Source organism: Mustela lutreola, chromosome 1 (assembly GCF_030435805.1).
Source record: "Mustela lutreola isolate mMusLut2 chromosome 1, mMusLut2.pri, whole genome shotgun sequence".
In the NCBI taxonomy this organism is placed as follows: domain Eukaryota; kingdom Metazoa; phylum Chordata; class Mammalia; order Carnivora; family Mustelidae; genus Mustela; species Mustela lutreola.
In genome coordinates, this window is record NC_081290.1 from 143178450 (window position 1) to 143196450 (window position 18001).

General features: G+C 38.1%; 1 protein-coding gene across 4 annotated transcripts in view; it reads left to right on the top strand.

Annotated features, from left to right (window-relative positions):
- Positions 1–18001, top strand: part of LRBA (LPS responsive beige-like anchor protein) — a 742234-nt gene that overhangs the window by 715512 nt on the left and 8721 nt on the right. For all 4 annotated transcript variants that reach the window (XM_059175618.1, XM_059175627.1, XM_059175636.1 and 1 more), the window contains exons 54-55: positions 11733–11834; positions 15400–15596. In XM_059175618.1, the coding sequence (XP_059031601.1) occupies positions 11733–11834; positions 15400–15596 (299 nt within the window). The remainder of the gene's footprint in view (positions 1–11732; positions 11835–15399; positions 15597–18001) is intronic.

Here is an 18001-nt window from a genome sequence, read left to right on the forward strand (position 1 = left end):
TAGAAAGAAGGTTTTATTAACCATAAGGCTAGCACTAACAGACCACAGAGCTGTTTTTTAAAGTACTGTATGCCATAGCTGCCCTGCTTTTTCTCTGTCTAAAACTTCATTTTGTTATACTCTCATCAATCACCTCAGTCATTACCGTAAATCCTACTGTTGTTAATTTTACTAGTATCACCCTAATGAGACATTCCTGCTATAATTAAAAATGAATTCTAACTTTCGGCCATTCTAAATTTTTTTTTTAATGAATTTAGAATGATCTTGCCATATGACTATAAATACCACTGATATACATGGACTACTCATCAGTCTCTAAGAAAAGTAGTATCATTATATGTCCAGGTGTGAATTATTTACTGGTTGCTTCTGTGCACATGTGCTTATGCATATGTATATTTTTGTGCACATATTTAGGAATTATGTTTTTTCTATCATAAAGCCTAATATGTTTTACTGAAGCTACTGATAAATCCTTATTCTTTGTCTTGTCAAAATATAGGCAGATGTAACACAAACAGTACTACTCTCTGTAAGTAGGTGTCCTAGAGCACCATCTGCTGGATGTACTTGGGGACGTAATGTTGGTAAATTTGAAAATCAGTACTTGAAAAGTCAGCTGTACTTTGTTTTTAATCGGCTGTGATGTATTGTTTATAGATCATAAATGCCAAGATATGTATATTTGTGCTGAGCCATATGAGTTTTTAAAAGAAATCACTTTCTTCTTTTCTCCCACCTTCATGTGGATTTGGAATTTTATAATAAATACATTGTTTAAGGAAAAAGTAAGCACAACCTATGCGTAACGAAACAAAGCATCAGTTTGTCATGAGATATACTCTTATCTTCTTGATCACAGGTCTTCAGTAAGCTACAGTGGAAGAAAATTGTTTGGATATTTTAACCTTATGTTCACTTTATTCTGAATATAAAAGCAGTGCTCGAAACAAGTAGCCTTGCTGTACCTGGGGTACGACTCTTGATCTGATTCTTTGTCTAGAGCATGAGTTCTTGTATTCCCCTCATCGAGAGCTTTCCTTATGGCCTGACTTCTGGCCTATTCTGTTGTACTAACACTAAGACTGCCCTGTATTTTTCTTTTTTTCTTGAAGAATTCATCAAGTTGGGTTTGAAGCAGCATGTTGGCAGTGTTCAAGTTCAGGTGACATTAAACTACTACGTTTATGAAATTCTCCAGGAGGTCCAGGATGTTTAGTGCTCCATGATGTAATGCAGGCCCTCGAGTTCCAGCAAAACAACTCTGTATTTACTGCTTGTAACTAATAGTAGATGTGGTAAAAGGAATTATATTCATATGGCAAATGAATACAACCTTAATGCGCACCATATGCAGAGTGGTGGCGTGATGTGCCAATATATCACATTTATTTACCTTGTTTAGTTGCAGAGAAAAATGACTATACCATTCAGCCATAGGCTGCAGTCCTACAAATATGAAAACAGATGAAATGATGATTTACACCCTCAAATAGAAACTGAGTATCTTCATGTGTAGACTTTAACAGTGTCACACCAAAGAAAGTTGCTTGTCTAATACTTTATGCTCAGATGGGAAATTTAGTTTCAAATAATTGGTAGAGCTAATGTCAGGAGATCTAAGTTCCCTCCAGGCAATTAAAGTTCTCAAAGAAAATTGTGAGTGTACCTTCTTTCATTTAATTGAAACCGAATATGCCTTGAAATTGCAAAATCACAAGCTACTTCTTCCATCCCTTAAAGCTGGATTCTTCTGCTTTTTTGAATATGGGTGTGTGTCTGTGTGCATGTGGGCATGCGTGTATGTGTGTGTGTGTGTGTGTGTGTGTCTAAAATTACTGGAGAACCACTATAAGGGCACATTTAATCAAGACCTCCTGGAACAATGTATTAGACTGACTTTATCACCTTCCCAAAAGTTCCTGTCATTAGAGAAATGGTCGGACAGTTTGGTGTATATGTACTTCATACTGTACTTTAGATATTCCTGAGAATTTATTAAAAGAGACTCATTTTTATATGAAATTAAATACTTAAATTCTTCTAATGATTTCTTTTACAAAGCCACAATTGCTCTAGTCTTTAAAGTAATTTTGCTCACAAATAGGCTTGGCCAGACTTCAGATTCTAGATTTGAAGTATTTTTAGTTAGGAAAAAAATCCTTAGAATTCTTTATGCCTCCCATGGCTAAGGCTTCGTGACTGCTAAACTTTTTAGCTTTTATTCTTGTACCTTGTAATTTTCTACAACTGAGAGATTGCTTTATTTCCTTGGAGTAAATGGCATCAGGGTGTTTCCTTTTTTTAATTGTAATAAAATTAACATACATAACATATTTGTTTCAGGTGTATGACATGATGACTTGATAATATGTATAATATGTATATATTGCAAAATGTATATTTTGTAATATGTATATATTGCAAAATGATCACCACAGTTTATTTAGGTAACATCTATCACCATATATAGTTATAAATTCTTTCCTGTGATGAAAATCTACTCTCTTAGCAACTTTCAAATATACAATATAGTATGATTAACTATAGTTACCATGCTGAACATTACCAGGACTTATTTATTTTATAATTCAAAGTTTGTACCTTTTTGACCATCTTTGCCATCTCCTCTCCCCGCCAACTACCAGTCTGTTCTTTGTATCTCTAAGTTCAGTTTTTTTGTTTGTTTGGTTTTGGGTTTTTTTTTTTTTTAATTCCACATATAAGTGAGATTATAAAGTATTTTTCTTTCTCAGTCTGGCTTATTTCAGTTAGCATAATGCCCTCAAGGTCCATCCTAAATAATAGGAGATCTCCTTTTATTTAAATGAATGAATAATAATACACTGATATATTTATGTGTGTGTGTGTGTGTGTGTGTATGTGTTCACACACTTGTGAAGAGCAAACATATTCTTTATCCATTCATCTCTTGGTGGATACACATTGCTTCCATGTCTTGGCTATTATACATAATGCTGCAGTGAACATGAGGATATACATATCCTTACAAGGTAGTCTTTTCATTCTTTCAGGTAGATACTTAGAAGTGGAATTGCTGTATTATAAGATAGTTTATTTTTAATTTTTTGAGGAACTTCCATATTGCTTTCCATAGTTGCTATAGCAATCTATATTCCTACCAACAGTGCATGAGGGTTCCCTCTTCTCTACATCTTTCCAACACTTGTTATTATTCCTTTTTTTTTTTTAAGGATAGTCTTAAGTGAAAGTAGCTTTTTTTTTTTTTTTAAGATTTTATTTTTAAATAATCTCTGTACCCAACATGGGACTTAAACTCCCAACCCTGAGATCAAGAGTTGCATGCTTTCCTGACTGAGATAGCTAGGCACCCCTCTTTATTGTCTTTTTAATAACAGTTATTCTAACAAGTGTGAGGTGATATCTCATTGTTGTTTTGATTTGCATTTCCCTGATGATGAGTGATGTTGAGCACCTTTTTATGTACCTGTGGGCCGTCTGTATGTCTTCTTTGGAAAAAATACCTATTCACATTCTCTGCCATTCATTCATTCACTCACTCATTCATTTATTCGTGTGCCCATTTTTATAAATCACATTGTTTTATGTTTGTTTCTTTTGTGCTGTTGAGTTGTATGAGCTGTTTATGTAGTTTGGATATTATTAGATATATAATTTGCAAGCATTTTCTCCTACTCCATAGGTTGCCTTTTCATTTTACTGATGGTTTCTTCTGCTCTGCAGAAGCATTTTAGTTTGAAGTACTTGTTTGTATTTTGCTTTTGTTGCCTTTGCTTTTAGTGTCAAATTCAGAATGTTTCTAATAGACAAAGATGTGAAATATTTTTATCTACATTCTTTTTTGGAGGCAGAATTTTATGTTCATATTACTAGGCACTAGATATACAGTTATAGGAGCTATCAATGAATTAGAGTGAATATTAAGCCTCTTTTTGGGGCTTCAAAAAATGAAAAGTCTCAAGAAAGTAGGAAAAAGAAACACATCAGTTAAGTAGAATTTGATATGTTCAGAGGATGAAATACTGCACGGCCATTAATGTATTATGAGTTTGTGGTATTGACATGGAAAATAAGCTATCTGTATGATTTAGTGTAAAAGATCACCAAACTACATGTATAATGTATCTTATAGGTATCTAGGTCTGTGTGTATACTTTGTATTCTGTGTATATTTATGCATAGGTAAAAGTCCCGAATGACAGCCAACACAGTATTTTTTATTATGTTATTTAGCAACAGTTATTTATAGGTAGTGGAATTTAGAGGCAGTTTTTTCATTTCCTTCTTCATAATTTACTAAATTATCTGAATGTTTTATAATGAGCATGTGTGACTTTGATAATCAGAGACAAAGATATATCGGGAGGAATACCTAATTATATTAATATACCTTCACTTTCTGCTCTAGTCTTCTAGCTATTAGTTTCATCAGAATTTATATGGATTGTTAGGGAAGGCTGAAAAGTCTAAGAAAAGGAAGAATGGGAGAAATCAAAGTATGATCCTTAGAAATTAAACAAAAGAATGACAAGAAACAAAAATAATCCTAACCATCTCTAATTTTCATTTATGCAGTGTAGAATTAGATATGATTCCTACTTTTGCTGAAAGGAATGTCTCCAACAGAGAGTAAAAATCATTCAACTATTACTACTACTACTTTACTCCTAGGTGATGCTGGGCGCCATCAGAGACACTTCACATAATAGTCCTATCTGGTGACTACTATTATTACCCTTGTTTTATAGATGAGGCACAGAGTGATTATAAATACGTCTTTACTTGCTGCCCAGGGCCCTGAAGCTCCTAGATCTTATTGAAACTATGAGAACATGCCCGCGAGAGGTCACATAGCTAGCTAGAATTCTAGGCCAGAAGTGCCATTGTGAATCACTAAACTGTACTGCAGTTTGTACTGCAATTTGATAAATTAGGCCATCAGCTGTAGAAAATTTGATGCAATCCTGTCACTAAAGCATGCTTTGTTTTCGCAAAGGACAATACAGAGATAATTTTGCTAAACTGAATTCTTCGGACAGTATGCATCATGTTAGGATTTTGAGTTTTTATTTGTTTTGAGAGAGAGCATTAGCAGGGGGGCAGGAGAGGGTAAAGGGAGAGGGGAGAAGCAGGCTCCCTGATGAGCAGGGAGCCCATCCTGGGGCTCAATCCCAGAACACAAGGATCACAAGAAGGCAAAAGTTTAACCCACTGAGCCACCCAGGCACCACAGGATTTTGCGTTGTTTTGGGTGGGGTGCTTTTTTTTTTTTTTTTTTTGAGATTTTATTTAATATTTGTCAGAGAGAGAGAGAGAAAGCATAAGCAGGGGGAGGGGCAGAGGAAGAGGGAGAAGCAAGGAGCCAGACAAGGGACTCAATCCCAGGACTCTGGGATTATGACCTGAACAGAAGACAGACGCTTCAGGACTGAGCCACCCAGGTGCCTCTCGTTTTGTTTTTTAGAGAGTGCTCCAGTGGGGGAGGGGCAGAGAAAGAGGGAGAGAAAATCTTAAGCAGCTCCACCCCAGCACAGAGCCCAAGATGGTGGGTGCTTAGTCTCATGACAGCCTGAGGACTCTGAGGTCATGACCTGAGGCAAAATCAAGAGCCATACACTTAACCAACTGAGCCACACAGGCGCTTAGGATTTTGTATTTTTAAATATTATTACACACTTTAGGGTTATACTTTAAGTATACAGTTGTAGGTACAAACTCACAAACACATTTTCTGATTTTGCTTAGAAGAGAGAAACAAATGCACACACAGACAGAGAGGAGAAAGATTATAAACCAGGAACTTATAAAGGATTTTTGTACCAACATCATCTTGTCTTGTATTAATAATTCTAGTATTATTTATAAGAGGAAGCTACCAAAATTTGCTCTCTTATGGTTGTCTCACCCTAAGTGCATCTTTGGCTTATTTTCTGTAGTCTGTATGTTTGACCAAATTATCATGTTTTTCACCAAAGAGACAATGATGAACGGAGAGGAGGAGAAGAGTTGGTGGAGATAGAAGGAATAGAACAAATTTCATATAATTTCCCTTTGCATAATTAAAGTGTAGTGTTATAATTCCCATCGGGACACTAGGAAGTTAATGGGAAAGGTTTAAGAAACATTTAGTAGCTAACCTCATTTCCGCTTCAGAAAGCCATTTCCTTTCTCGGTTTGCCATTATGGTGAGCCACATGAGAAAGGTTAGTGTACAATTTTCACGTGAATTTTTTTTCTCTGCATTGTAGTAATCAAAATGTAATTAAAATGGAATAAATGGCCGGTGCAAAATAGAAGTATCCATCTTTAGGAAATGACTGGCATATATTATATAATACTTAGATTATAAAACTTCTATATATACCTAATAACTTTTATATTTAGCTTTAAATTTGTGTTTTCTTTCAGAATGAATACTCTATTGAAATTACTTTTTTAACAAAGCTGGGTTTCAAATTTTGTTTTACCTCCATAAGAGGTCAGATGGTATTACATTTTAATAATGTGGAAAATTATATCAGTTGTTTTTATTTAAGGACTTTATTAATTGCTGTGAAATACTCATTTTGTATAAAAATTCATTTGTAATAAATAGTTTGAACTTCAGTACAGCTTTTTGACCTTTCCAAATATAGTTATTTATAATTTGCAGGTTTATAGTAAAGTACTATAAAACCTGATCCACTGACCATTTAGAATCAAGTCATTTGCCAATACAAGACTATATTTTATTCCCCTCTTGGTTTCCACAGTGCATTGCACATAATATATATCCAATAAAGGCTATTAAGTGAACGAAGGAGTAAGTGAATGAATGAAAAAGCAATTGGAAAATGTTAACTTTGGGCCCAGGAGTCATCCACACTAAGTATTAATTGAAAAAACTAATTTCATTTCTAAAAAAGTAGGAATAGGAGGATGTTGAACCAAACATCGTTTCATAATAAATGGTATTTTAAAAATGAGGAATGAATGCAGGGGATTCTTTCTCTGCTAATAACATACTTAAACTGCTAATGAGAACTTTGTAGTGTATTTTAAAGTAATTTAATTTTTATAAGACTTGAGAAGATGATGCCAAAAATACCAAGAACTTAATTTATTTTTTAAAATGTAAGTCAAAAGTTTGCCAGAAATTCATGTCTGGTCTATTTTTACCTGGATTATTAATTCCCCTTGCCTTAATGGAGACATATCTTTTGAAATATTTTTCTCATTGAATATTTATGAACAGGGTGCTAGAGAAATTACTGTCTCCTCTTCTCTTCTTTGAGGTATAACTGTAAGAGGCTCAGGGTCCATTTGCTAGAGAAATATACTTAGTTATGAGGGCACCAAAGAAACACAGTTAATAAAAACATTTGTTATCCTGCCTAATGGTGTAAAACATGTCACCTAATATTTTAAAAAACATAGGTCCAGTATACATGCTAACTGGGTATTATGGAGATCTTGTGCTGTTTAAATTCAAGTTGGGTTGTTAGAATAGTGTCTGTAAATTTGTACTGATATTTCCAGTATAATGTACTGAGAAAAGCACATCTGTAAAAACTGGTGTGTCCTGGTATTCTTGGCAGGATTTGGGCTGTCTTTAATCTCCTTTGACTTGTTCATCTTCCTTTAAGGCCATCCATAAAGATGCGCCGAGTATCCTTTTCAGCCTTTGGTTAGGATTTGCATCAGTAGTCATAAACCTGCTCTCCGGACAAAGACACCCTTTCCTTTGAAGTAATTGCTCAAGCTTTTCAAAGCAGTCCAAGAAGTCTATCCTCTTTCTCTTTTTATTTTTCTTTAAGGAGAGTTTGAAGTGTAGCCCCTTAAACTAGCAACAAGATAAATTTTTCCCTCAGCTTTATTGAATGCCATGACGATTTTTCAAGCAGTAAGACTTTAAAAGGTTCTTAAAGGACTCTGTTCTGCTTTATGATCTAGCTTTTGGTAGATCCTGCTATCTCAAAGAGCAAAAGTAAAAACTTCTTGTATCCATTAACTACTGCAAATTTTTATCAAAGAATTAATCTGATATTTTTCAGAAGGCTTCCCCCCCCCCTGCTCTTTATTTGGTTTAGAGACTTCAGTAAAAAATGGTGATAGCATTGGGGTCTTTGAAAAAGCACTGTATGGCCAGTATTGTTTTATTTGAGTTGCTTTTCCCCCTTAAGTGTTAACTCTCAGGGCTGGCATGAGGTTGGGATGTGAGTGCTACCATGGCAATGAGTATACATGGTTCCTAGATCTCATTTCTAGACTTTCCAAACAAATATATACAGATACGGAGCAGTTTTGCCTTTCCTTTTTGTAGGAGATTATTGCTGAGCTCTATGATGCAGGATGATATATAATAGCATAACTCCAGAGAAATAGATTGTGTGAGTCACATATAAAGCCTGTCTTCTGCCTCTGATTTTCCCCTCTACCCTTATTCCAAATGGTCCCCAAAGTATCTGTCGCATTTAAACAGTTCGGATCTGTTGGATTTAAGTCCCATATCCTATAATTCTATTTACTGTAGAGAAATTTTAATATTTAAAACACTTGGTTTATTGGAACTTACAAAAATCCAATAAGTATTTACTGTGAACAGAATTTTTTGATGAGAAAATGTAAAGAATACTCAGTCTGCATAGCAGATAATAAAGGGAATACACACACGGTCTTTAAACAAAACTGGAAATAGCTTTTTTAAGAGGATTTGATATACCTCCTTATATTCTTGTACATGGATTTTAGGGGCTATTAATGTACATTTCCTAACGGGGAGGGAATGTTAAATAGCGCAGTCTTCCTACTGGAAATCCAGCAAGTGTTTGTGAAACGAGTTACCTGAGAACAACCCAGTGGTCATAAGTTTACCCTTATGTTTTTAATTTGTTGTTTTTCTTTTCCTTTCCTTTTTTTTTTTTTTTCTTCTGTATTTCCTGAACTGTCTAACCTGCTTCCTGGGTTAGAGAACATTTTGCAGAACTTTGAAGCCAAAGTCCTAGCACTGAACAATTCTTTACTTAGAGATTAGGCTTTAGGAAAAGAAAAATCTTTTTTTTTTTCTTTTTTTTTAGGAAAAGAAAAATCTTTTACAGTATTGAAATCATGCAATATGTGTATGTCTTCTGACTTGGGGAGGGAGAAATGATTGGTATAGTGTGGATCATTGGAAACTTCTATTTCGTAAGGAAAACATACTTACAAAAAATCTTAATTGTGAGTTTACAAAAAAGAATGTTTTTGTCTTAACCCACTTTATGGCCTTAATCATGTGCCTTCCTAAACTCTAACTTTACAGTCCTAGAAAATTCTCAGTGTTTCAACTTTTACATTAAAGAAACATAATTAGCAATCTTCTTACTTCCTCACTCTGTCCCTGAGAAAAAAATCTTAGACCTAGAAAACAAAAAGTCAGCACTGACATGCTTAAGTGACAACATTTTCTGGGTCCATTATCCATCTGTCTTTGTTTACTTTGGCTCACACTTTAGAGTGCTTTCAGTTGCCATCAGTTTTCCTTCAAACTTTCATTTCCCACTAAGGAATTCCAAGACAACTCAAGTTAAAACACAAACCTCCCTGCCTCAATAAAATAGTAACTTATGAAAACAAAAAAGGAACCATCACATTGAAGGTGTATTCCTTGGAGCTTAGTGATTTTAATTCTTGATTTAAAAAGATTGCGCATATATATATATATATATATATATATATATAATTAAACATTAATTTTGAAAATAATATTGTACAGTATTTTGTAGAATGTAGAGCATCTTGGGAAAAGGGGAAAGCGTGAATCAGGACTTAACTCTAGGTAACTTTTTAAAACACACTTATTTATAATTTTTGTGGCAAAGCTGATCCCTAACAGAAAGTTTAGTAGTTCAGACTTGCTTATATTATGTGCTTCTTTTCTTTAAAAAAATCTCCCAAATTTATGTACTTTTTAAGGAAAAAAACCTAGTTCTTATAACAAATTCTTCCTGGTTTGCAAAATGTCAAGTACTTTGCAAAAAGTACAAGAACTTTGTAATTAAGGTGGGTTTCCCTCAAAGTTTCTAAACTTTGAATCAAAAGAAACCAAGCCCCTTGCCTTGTACTATGTCATTTAGGATCTGCCTCTGTCACGAAGCATGGAAGCCGGTCTCAGCGTCTGGCTGCATGGGGCACAGCCAGTGTGGCGCAGAGTTTGACGTGACAGCTCTCCACTTACATCTCATTGCAGAAGTACTCAGAGTCACCAAAAGCTGTGAGGCACTCTGTGGGGACACAGTTACACATTTTGTGCCACAACAAATGCACCGTAATACTCCTTTATAACGGCTGGACTGCAGGCTTCCGTTGAAGTGGGGCAGGAGGCACATAAACTAGGGCCCTGTCTCCATAGGAGACGCCTCCCCTGTTTTTGGTCATGGATCTCTGTGCATTCAGGATAAGCTATTTTCCTTCCTCCCCTCGCCATCCTCCCAGGAAAACACAGGCATGTACATATATTTTGCATGAAATTTCAGAGACTCCACTGGGACCCATCACAAAAACCACTGCGTTGGAAGTTAGTTTAATTTTTTGACAGCCAATATTTGCCTTTCCAAAGACAATAGGTTTTTGCTGGATATTCCCTGACCTACCTGAGAGGATAACAAGTTGTTCTTTTCTAAGACTTCCACAGCTGGTGCTAGAGACCTTCTTCTGGGCACATTTGCCTCTTTTAGGTTACATGGTATCACTTAGCAATCTTCCTGTGAAACCGATCCAAATCGAGGAAATCGAAGCGTGCTAATAGAACACTGCTCTCTAGTTCCACTTACAAAGGCTTTGTGTGTCTTTGTCTTTAGAGACTATAAAAGTGGAGGACTAGCGTGGTCTGAAAATAGTATTCTTCAGGCTAATTATGGAATTTGGCTTATCCTTGCCAATTGGAATGAATCAAGCCACAAATGAAGCCTATTACTGTCTTCTTTATCTGAGTCAGGCCTGTTTGTGGTGTGGCTTCCTTATTAACCAGTTTTGTGGGGGTTTTTTTGGGGGGGGGTTGGGGACAGAGATACAGGATGACTTCTTCTATTGTGAAAATGTCTGGAAACATCTTCCATTATCTGGATACTCCTTCTCTGTTAGCCTTTCCTCATCTTCCTCCACTAGTTTTCAGTCACGATCAGAACTACATGGAAGAGTTTGCTCTATTTCCCCTCTGTTCTTTGAACCACAGAAAATACACTGTTAGATTTCTGTATTAAGAAAATACGTAAGATTAGTAAATACGCATTTAAGAGAGGGGTTCCTTTGAGGTATCCTGTCCTAGTTCAGACTGTCTTTACCACAAGATCTCAGGGTCCCATGGAAAAGGAGGGGGGGTGGGGCTGCCTTTCTTTGAAATGTGGATCAAGCCAGAGATACTACTTTTATAATCATCCATCTATAAATCATCTAATTGAGGGGATTATATTTATATTTGGGAAGTATCTGAGTCATTCTACAATGCAGATTTTTGTCTTACTTTACTCTGTATTTTCAATTCCTGTTGCTTGATAGTCTTGTAAGGGTTGGAAATTTGGCAACTGGTCTTCATACTCTAGCATATAGTTGGGATTTAGTGCTAAAATAGGGTTTTTGGACAGATTTCCAAACTGGGACTTAGGTGTTACAGGAATTAGGAACAAATCGTTTGTTATTTAAGTAGAGGGAGCTGAGAGAGGTAACCCCCTGCCTGAACTTGATTTGTTTTTATCTGTTTCTGTCTAAAGGTGAGACCACCACTCCTCGAGCCATTCTAACAGGCCACGACTGTGAGATCACCTGTGCTGCCGTCTGTGCTGAGCTGGGCCTGGTGTTAAGTGGCTCCAAAGGTAAACCCATGGTGCCCTCAATAAAATGTATGCGTTTTTTGGTGTTTGGCAAGGATGGATTTGGTACTTTTTTCTCTAAGCTGTGCTGTCCATTATAGTAGCTCTTAGCCATGTAGGACTATTTGAATCAACTAATTACTTATTGAATTAGTTAATTACTTATGTGATTTAACTACATAAAGTTTAAAATGCAGGTCCCTGGTGGCACTAGCCACTTTTCAGGTGTTCACGCCTCACACATGACTGTGGTTACTGAACCAAGCAGCATAAGTACAGAACATCTGCACTGTCACAGAGAATTGTTTCACAGCATTGCTCTGATGAGGGAGGTGGGGACAAGGAACATCTTTGTCTATTTGTTTATTCCTCTGGACTCCGGGCTGGGTTCCATCTCACACCTGGAGGGAAACTGACCTGGTCTGTTTTAACTTCCAAATCTCAGAACAAGGCAGGAGCCAGGATGGCATTGAGAGTGGAGTGGGAAGACACTTGAGCTGGTTCTCCTGGGGGAGGTCTGCTCTTGCCATGTCATCATATATTTAGGCCAGAGTTATCAACCACAAAGCAAGCTTTCAAAGAGGACACACAACAAATCAGGATCTGCCCTGGAACAGAGCTGTTTTGAATTCATTGCTTATTCCATCGCAATAGTTTATCCATCTCTCTGTCTCTCTGCCCTGAGCTGAGGTCTGAACACACAAAAAAGTACTATAATCCTATATTTGAAAGTTATCTGATGGGGATGCATTGAATATTTGACTCACCTTATCTGTGTCTCGATCTATAATACTTAGTCTAGCTAACAAGACTTATTAAATATTAAGAGGATTATATTTAAAAATTTAGTTAGTCAGGGCAGTAAAATAATGATACCAGGAATTCTATACCTACTAGATTTTTTTCCCCTTCTTATATCTAAGAATTTCGTATATCCTGAGCAAATAGAAGTTCTTAGACTATACAGGATCCAAAATAGACATGGGGCGCCCTGCTGGCTCAGTCAGTAGAGCACGAGATTCCTAATCTCAATGCTATGATTTTGAGCCCCACGTTGGGTATAGGGCTTAATTAAAAATAAAATCTTGGAGGGACGCCTGGGTGGCTCAGTTGGTTGGGCAGCTGCCTTTGGCTCCGGTCATGATCCTGGTGTCCTGGGATCGAGTCCCACATCGGGCTCCTTGCTCGGCTGGGAGTCTGCTTCTCCCTCTGCCTGCCATTCTGTCTGCCTGTGTTCGCTCTCTCTCCCTCTGACAAATTAAAAAAAAAAAAAATCTTTAAAAAAATAAAATCTTGGGGTGCCTGGGTGGCTCAGATGGTTATGTGTCTGCCTTCAGCTCAGGTCATGATCCCAAGGTCCTGGGATCGAGCCCCACATTGGGTTCCCTGCTCAGGGAGTCTGCTTCTCCCTCTTTCCCTGCCTCTCCCCTTGCTTGTGCTCTCTCTCTCTCAAATGAATAAATAGAACCTTTTAAAAAAATTTAAAAAATGAGTAAATAAAATCTTTAAAAAAATAAAAATAAAATCTTAAAAAAAACCAAAAAACACACAGAAATTAGACATACAAAATGAACCTATCACATTAAAGGTCATCCTTGCTTTGCATGGTAGTGCAGAACCATATGAATGACCACACAAGCTAAAAGCCATGTGGAGTGATCATAACAATCAGTGGGAGACATTTGGGTTGTTTCATGGTTTTTAAAATTAGTTTGTCAAAACATTAAAAATTTGCTTACAGAGTTTTTTACTCACACACATATAGGCACAAAAAATCCCAGTTAAACTCACATTTACATAATACACTGTAATTTAAAACTTTAGAAACATTGAAAATTGAAGTGTTTTCCTCATGAGAAACTTATCAAGAGTACAACAGTGCTTGCCTTCTTTTCTTTGTAGAACTTAAGATAAAAGAGCGAGAACCTTTTCTGTGATTTGAGCAGTTGTCATGCTCCTTTCTATGTTTTGGTCAGCTTCCCACATTTTATCTTCTGTGCATTCAGTGTCATGAAACATCTCCTTGGGTTCCTTTAAAGTGAAGTTCTTGCTGGCATCACTTCTTCTGGGACATCACCGTTTTTGTTACAACCCCTTTTCTAATCTATGTCAGTAAGTTCACCTTCATGGATGTCCTCTGGCTGCATGTCTAAATTCTCAGCAATGTCAGCGTTTGCAGGATCAGTTCTTTCTCCTGTAACCCCATTTATATTCAGTACCAAGTTCACTCTTGGCTTTATCACTTTTCATTTCCTTCTGGCCAGTAGTCCCTTTTGGTGGTCCATTTCTGTAAAGTGTCACATGGGCTTCTCACTGGAGATGAGGAAGCAGCACAACCACACATTTAGTTCTGGGTGCACGGACTGAGGGACAGACCATCAGCGACCTTTACTGACAGCCTCTGAGGGAAATGATGTGGTTGGTTCCTCGTGATGCACTTCTGTTATTTACCTATTCATTTGTGGACTGAGAAGCTAGTCACAAAATGTGAACTTTATGCAGTTAATGTGAAACCTGAAGTTTGAAGTGTGGTGAGGGCCTGGTGTCCTTTAGAGAGTGATCATGGATACTCACGCATGCTGGGACCGCATGCACGGGAGAGGCTGCTGGTATGTATTTATGTTGAGAACACAAAAAGCCTATAAACTCCCTGAGTGGTCAAGAAAAGTAGAGACCCTGATTTTCAAAAGGTCATGCTCTTAGTAGTCCTGTGGGGGTCAGGTCACAAGTCCCCGTAGGCCTGAGTAATTTAGCTTGGAGATCAGCAGGCCTTATACTCGTTACCCCTCTTGTCCGACTTAGACATCTCTTAGAACTTACTTGCCACACAGGTGGTTTTGGTTACCTCTTCCTTCTTTACTTTACATGTAGCAGGCATTCAATAAAAATGAAAATGCTCTGATGTGTATGCCTTCCCCAGTAGCTCCCATTCTCAGGCAGCTCAGCCTGGAGGTCAGTTTGGGGAGTTGGAAGTGTGGGTGCTGCTCGCTTTGAGGGCAGCCAGCAAGTGTACTCGCTTGCAGAAGGATCTCTGGGTGAATTTATTGGGGGTGGAGTGGGAGGGAGTGGGTGGACTGCCAGCAATGTTCTTTCATTGTAATGGGCAATGGGAGGGAAGAAGGCTGAGGCCTCCCAAAGCTGCTCTAATGAGCTGTCCTCATGCTGGCCCACAGTGCGACCACTGCTTTGGGGCCCCTGTAACATGCAGGCAGAGCTTCAGCCTGAGCTTGGTGGCAGTCTGTCCTTTCCAGAAGCACCTCTAGGATTTGAAATTTGTCCTGTTCCTTTCTTAATGCATTGTGTTTTTATTATCTCTTGGCATAATGAATTTCATAAAGTAGCTTCTCTTGAGGAGAAGTGAACTTGAATTATATGACTTGTCTTTCTCCTCTCCCAAGTAGAAGGTGGGATCTGGTCAGCATGCAGAGGACATTGTTTAAAATAACATATATAAGATAAATAATTTTTAAAGGTTTGCTACAGCTGTTTGATCCTGTTTAATCAGTGCTGAAGATTCATGTTTGTCATCATTAAAAAAAAAAATTATCTTTTGTTTCTCTTTTCTCAGAAGGACCATGTCTCATACATTCCATGAATGGAGACTTACTAAGGACTTTGGAGGGTCCTGAGAACTGCCTGAAACCGAAACTCATTCAGGCTTCAAGAGAGGGTCATTGTGTCATATTCTATGAAAATGGCTGCTTCTGTACATTCAGTGTCAACGGGAAACTTCAGGCCACTATGGAAACAGATGATAACATAAGAGTGAGTACACCACAGACTTTCCACCCTTCTAGATCTTGATCTCCAAGTGTAGTAGGGGAAGAGGGAGAGGGTTCGCTAGAGAGACTTCTAGCCTTTCCACGCTGTAAGAAAATCACCAGGTAGCACTTGCACGGGGCTCGTGTATTCACAGACCATGGCATGTCACAGCTGTGGTGACGGCATCGCCCACTCAGAGCGTTCTGGGCATGACAGCACGCAATGAAGCCAACCTGGAGGCCTTTCAATAGCATTGACCAGCTTGCTTATTTGTTTTCTCTAAGAAAGTTACCTGTACATGATTGTTTCCTATTTTCTGAGTACCGAAGCTAAAATAGTGGATTCCACCTAAAATTAAAACTCCTCTTCACACTCGAGTAGGTGGCTGGTGGGAGTGGTAGGGATTATGATGACTCAGGGTTAGAGTCTCATTCTAGACTTGACTTCTTCTTGAATAACAAGATTAGCAAGTTAAGGAAGTTAAGGGAGTTGGGCTTCCAATTATGATGTGACTGAGGCAGACATTTATTCCCTTTAGATAAATGAGGAATGATAGTGCTAGTGGACCATTTGAAGTCTTGCTTCATTTTCAGGACATGATTCCAAAAGTTATTATAGGTTGAAGAAAGCAGTAAAGACTGCTCTTTGGAGAGGCTATTTTTTCAAGGTCCTCCTTTTCTCACTCCCAGCCCTCTGGGGCAGCTTAAGATAAAATGAAGCTGTGGTGTTCCCGTCATTTTCCAGGATGAGGTTGGAGGTGCATGTGAACTGTGAATGGTGAGGGGACTCCGGACATGTCGGGGTGTGAAGAGGGTCGCAGAGGCCTCTGCCCTCCCGGTGTGGCTTTAAGCTAGCTCTGGACAATATTTATTGCCCTTCCTGACCCACGGCAGCTTACAGGACATAAACTGTCAGTTTCCCAGACCTAATCTGATCCCCCTCTGCTATCAAGTAAACAAATCCTGGGCTCAGGAAGTATTAAGAAACAGTAACCCTAAATACAGATCACGTTGATGAAATGACGGGCACTTGCTACTTCTCTATCTCAGCATTGATTTCTTCTGTGTCTTCTTCATTTTCCTCTGTGAATTTTCCTCACTGTATTTTGACTGCCTGTACCACAAAAGCATGCACCCCTACTTTTATTTTTCCCTTCCTTCCCATAATACTTCATTTAAACCAAGTACACATCAGAGGATTTTCCTTTCCTCTTTTCTTTACAATAATAATGTTGATAATCTGTCACTTTGAGTTATGATTATACTGTCAGCAACACTAATAAATCTGTAAAATAATTTGAAATCCCTTGCTGGCTAAAACAATATCTGTGGCATTTCAGTTAGTACTGAAGGCTCTGGGAAGTTCCTTGAGGCAATAGTAAGGAGGCTTTCTGCAGACTGTTCATACACACATGCTTTTCCTCTCTGCCCTAGAGCCATTGTTTTTTTTTCCCCCCTGTAATATTTCCCACTGGATTTTAGGCTTAAACAATCCATTGCCTTTTTCCCAGCACTCCTGCACTTTATCATACTAACTTGCAAGTGGCGACTGTGTGATTAAAACAAGCTTGCCTAAAATGAGCGCTGCGTGCCCGTGGCTCCAGAGACTGACGCTTTCACAGCTAACTGCCTTGGGGAGGGAGGGAGGAAGAATAAGAGACATCACAGAGCAAAAATCTCCAGCTCCATCCTGTAGTCTGTGCTGTATTAGGAAAGGGGACCATGGAAACAAATTAGTCATCAGCTCAGACCAGAAATGAAGTTTCATTGAAATACCAACAACCCTGCAGGCAGGCAGCCTGGGGAACCTCTGTGCTAATCAAGGCTTCCCACCTGTTTTTATTTAGATGCCAGATTGTTCGGTGGCATTTGCTTAACGTATCACAGCACATCAGCTAGGCAGTGTTTAGATGTCTTAATGAGTAACTTAAATTAAGTGGGCAGCCGGTACAGAGCAGCAAAGTTATTTTATCCTAAACAAAGGAGAGCCACCATTTCACCCGTAGGAACTCATTTATTTTCTTTTGCTGGGGAAGCCTTGTTTTAGGTCGTGATCATATCCAGCAGACTGCTCTGGCCACAGAAACCAGTGCAGCTACAGCACAGTCCAAGGCACTCCGGATTCCAGGGGGCAATGACATGTCTCCGGGGCCCTCTAAAATCTCCAGTCTCTACCCAACCAGGATGCCGAGGAGAGGAGCTGGAGTTAAGAACTCTGAGTGCTGGTTTGAGTGAAGACCGTGTGGCTCTTACTCCAGGGGAACTCATGAGAAAGGCCAACAAACTACCGTTTCATTTCAGCAGGCTCCTGGCTTATTAAAATGTTTTGGATGCCAATAAGTGTATAATCCTAAAAATCCAGGTTTTATTTAATTCCAGACAGAACTAGGATTAACAATTCTTTACTAG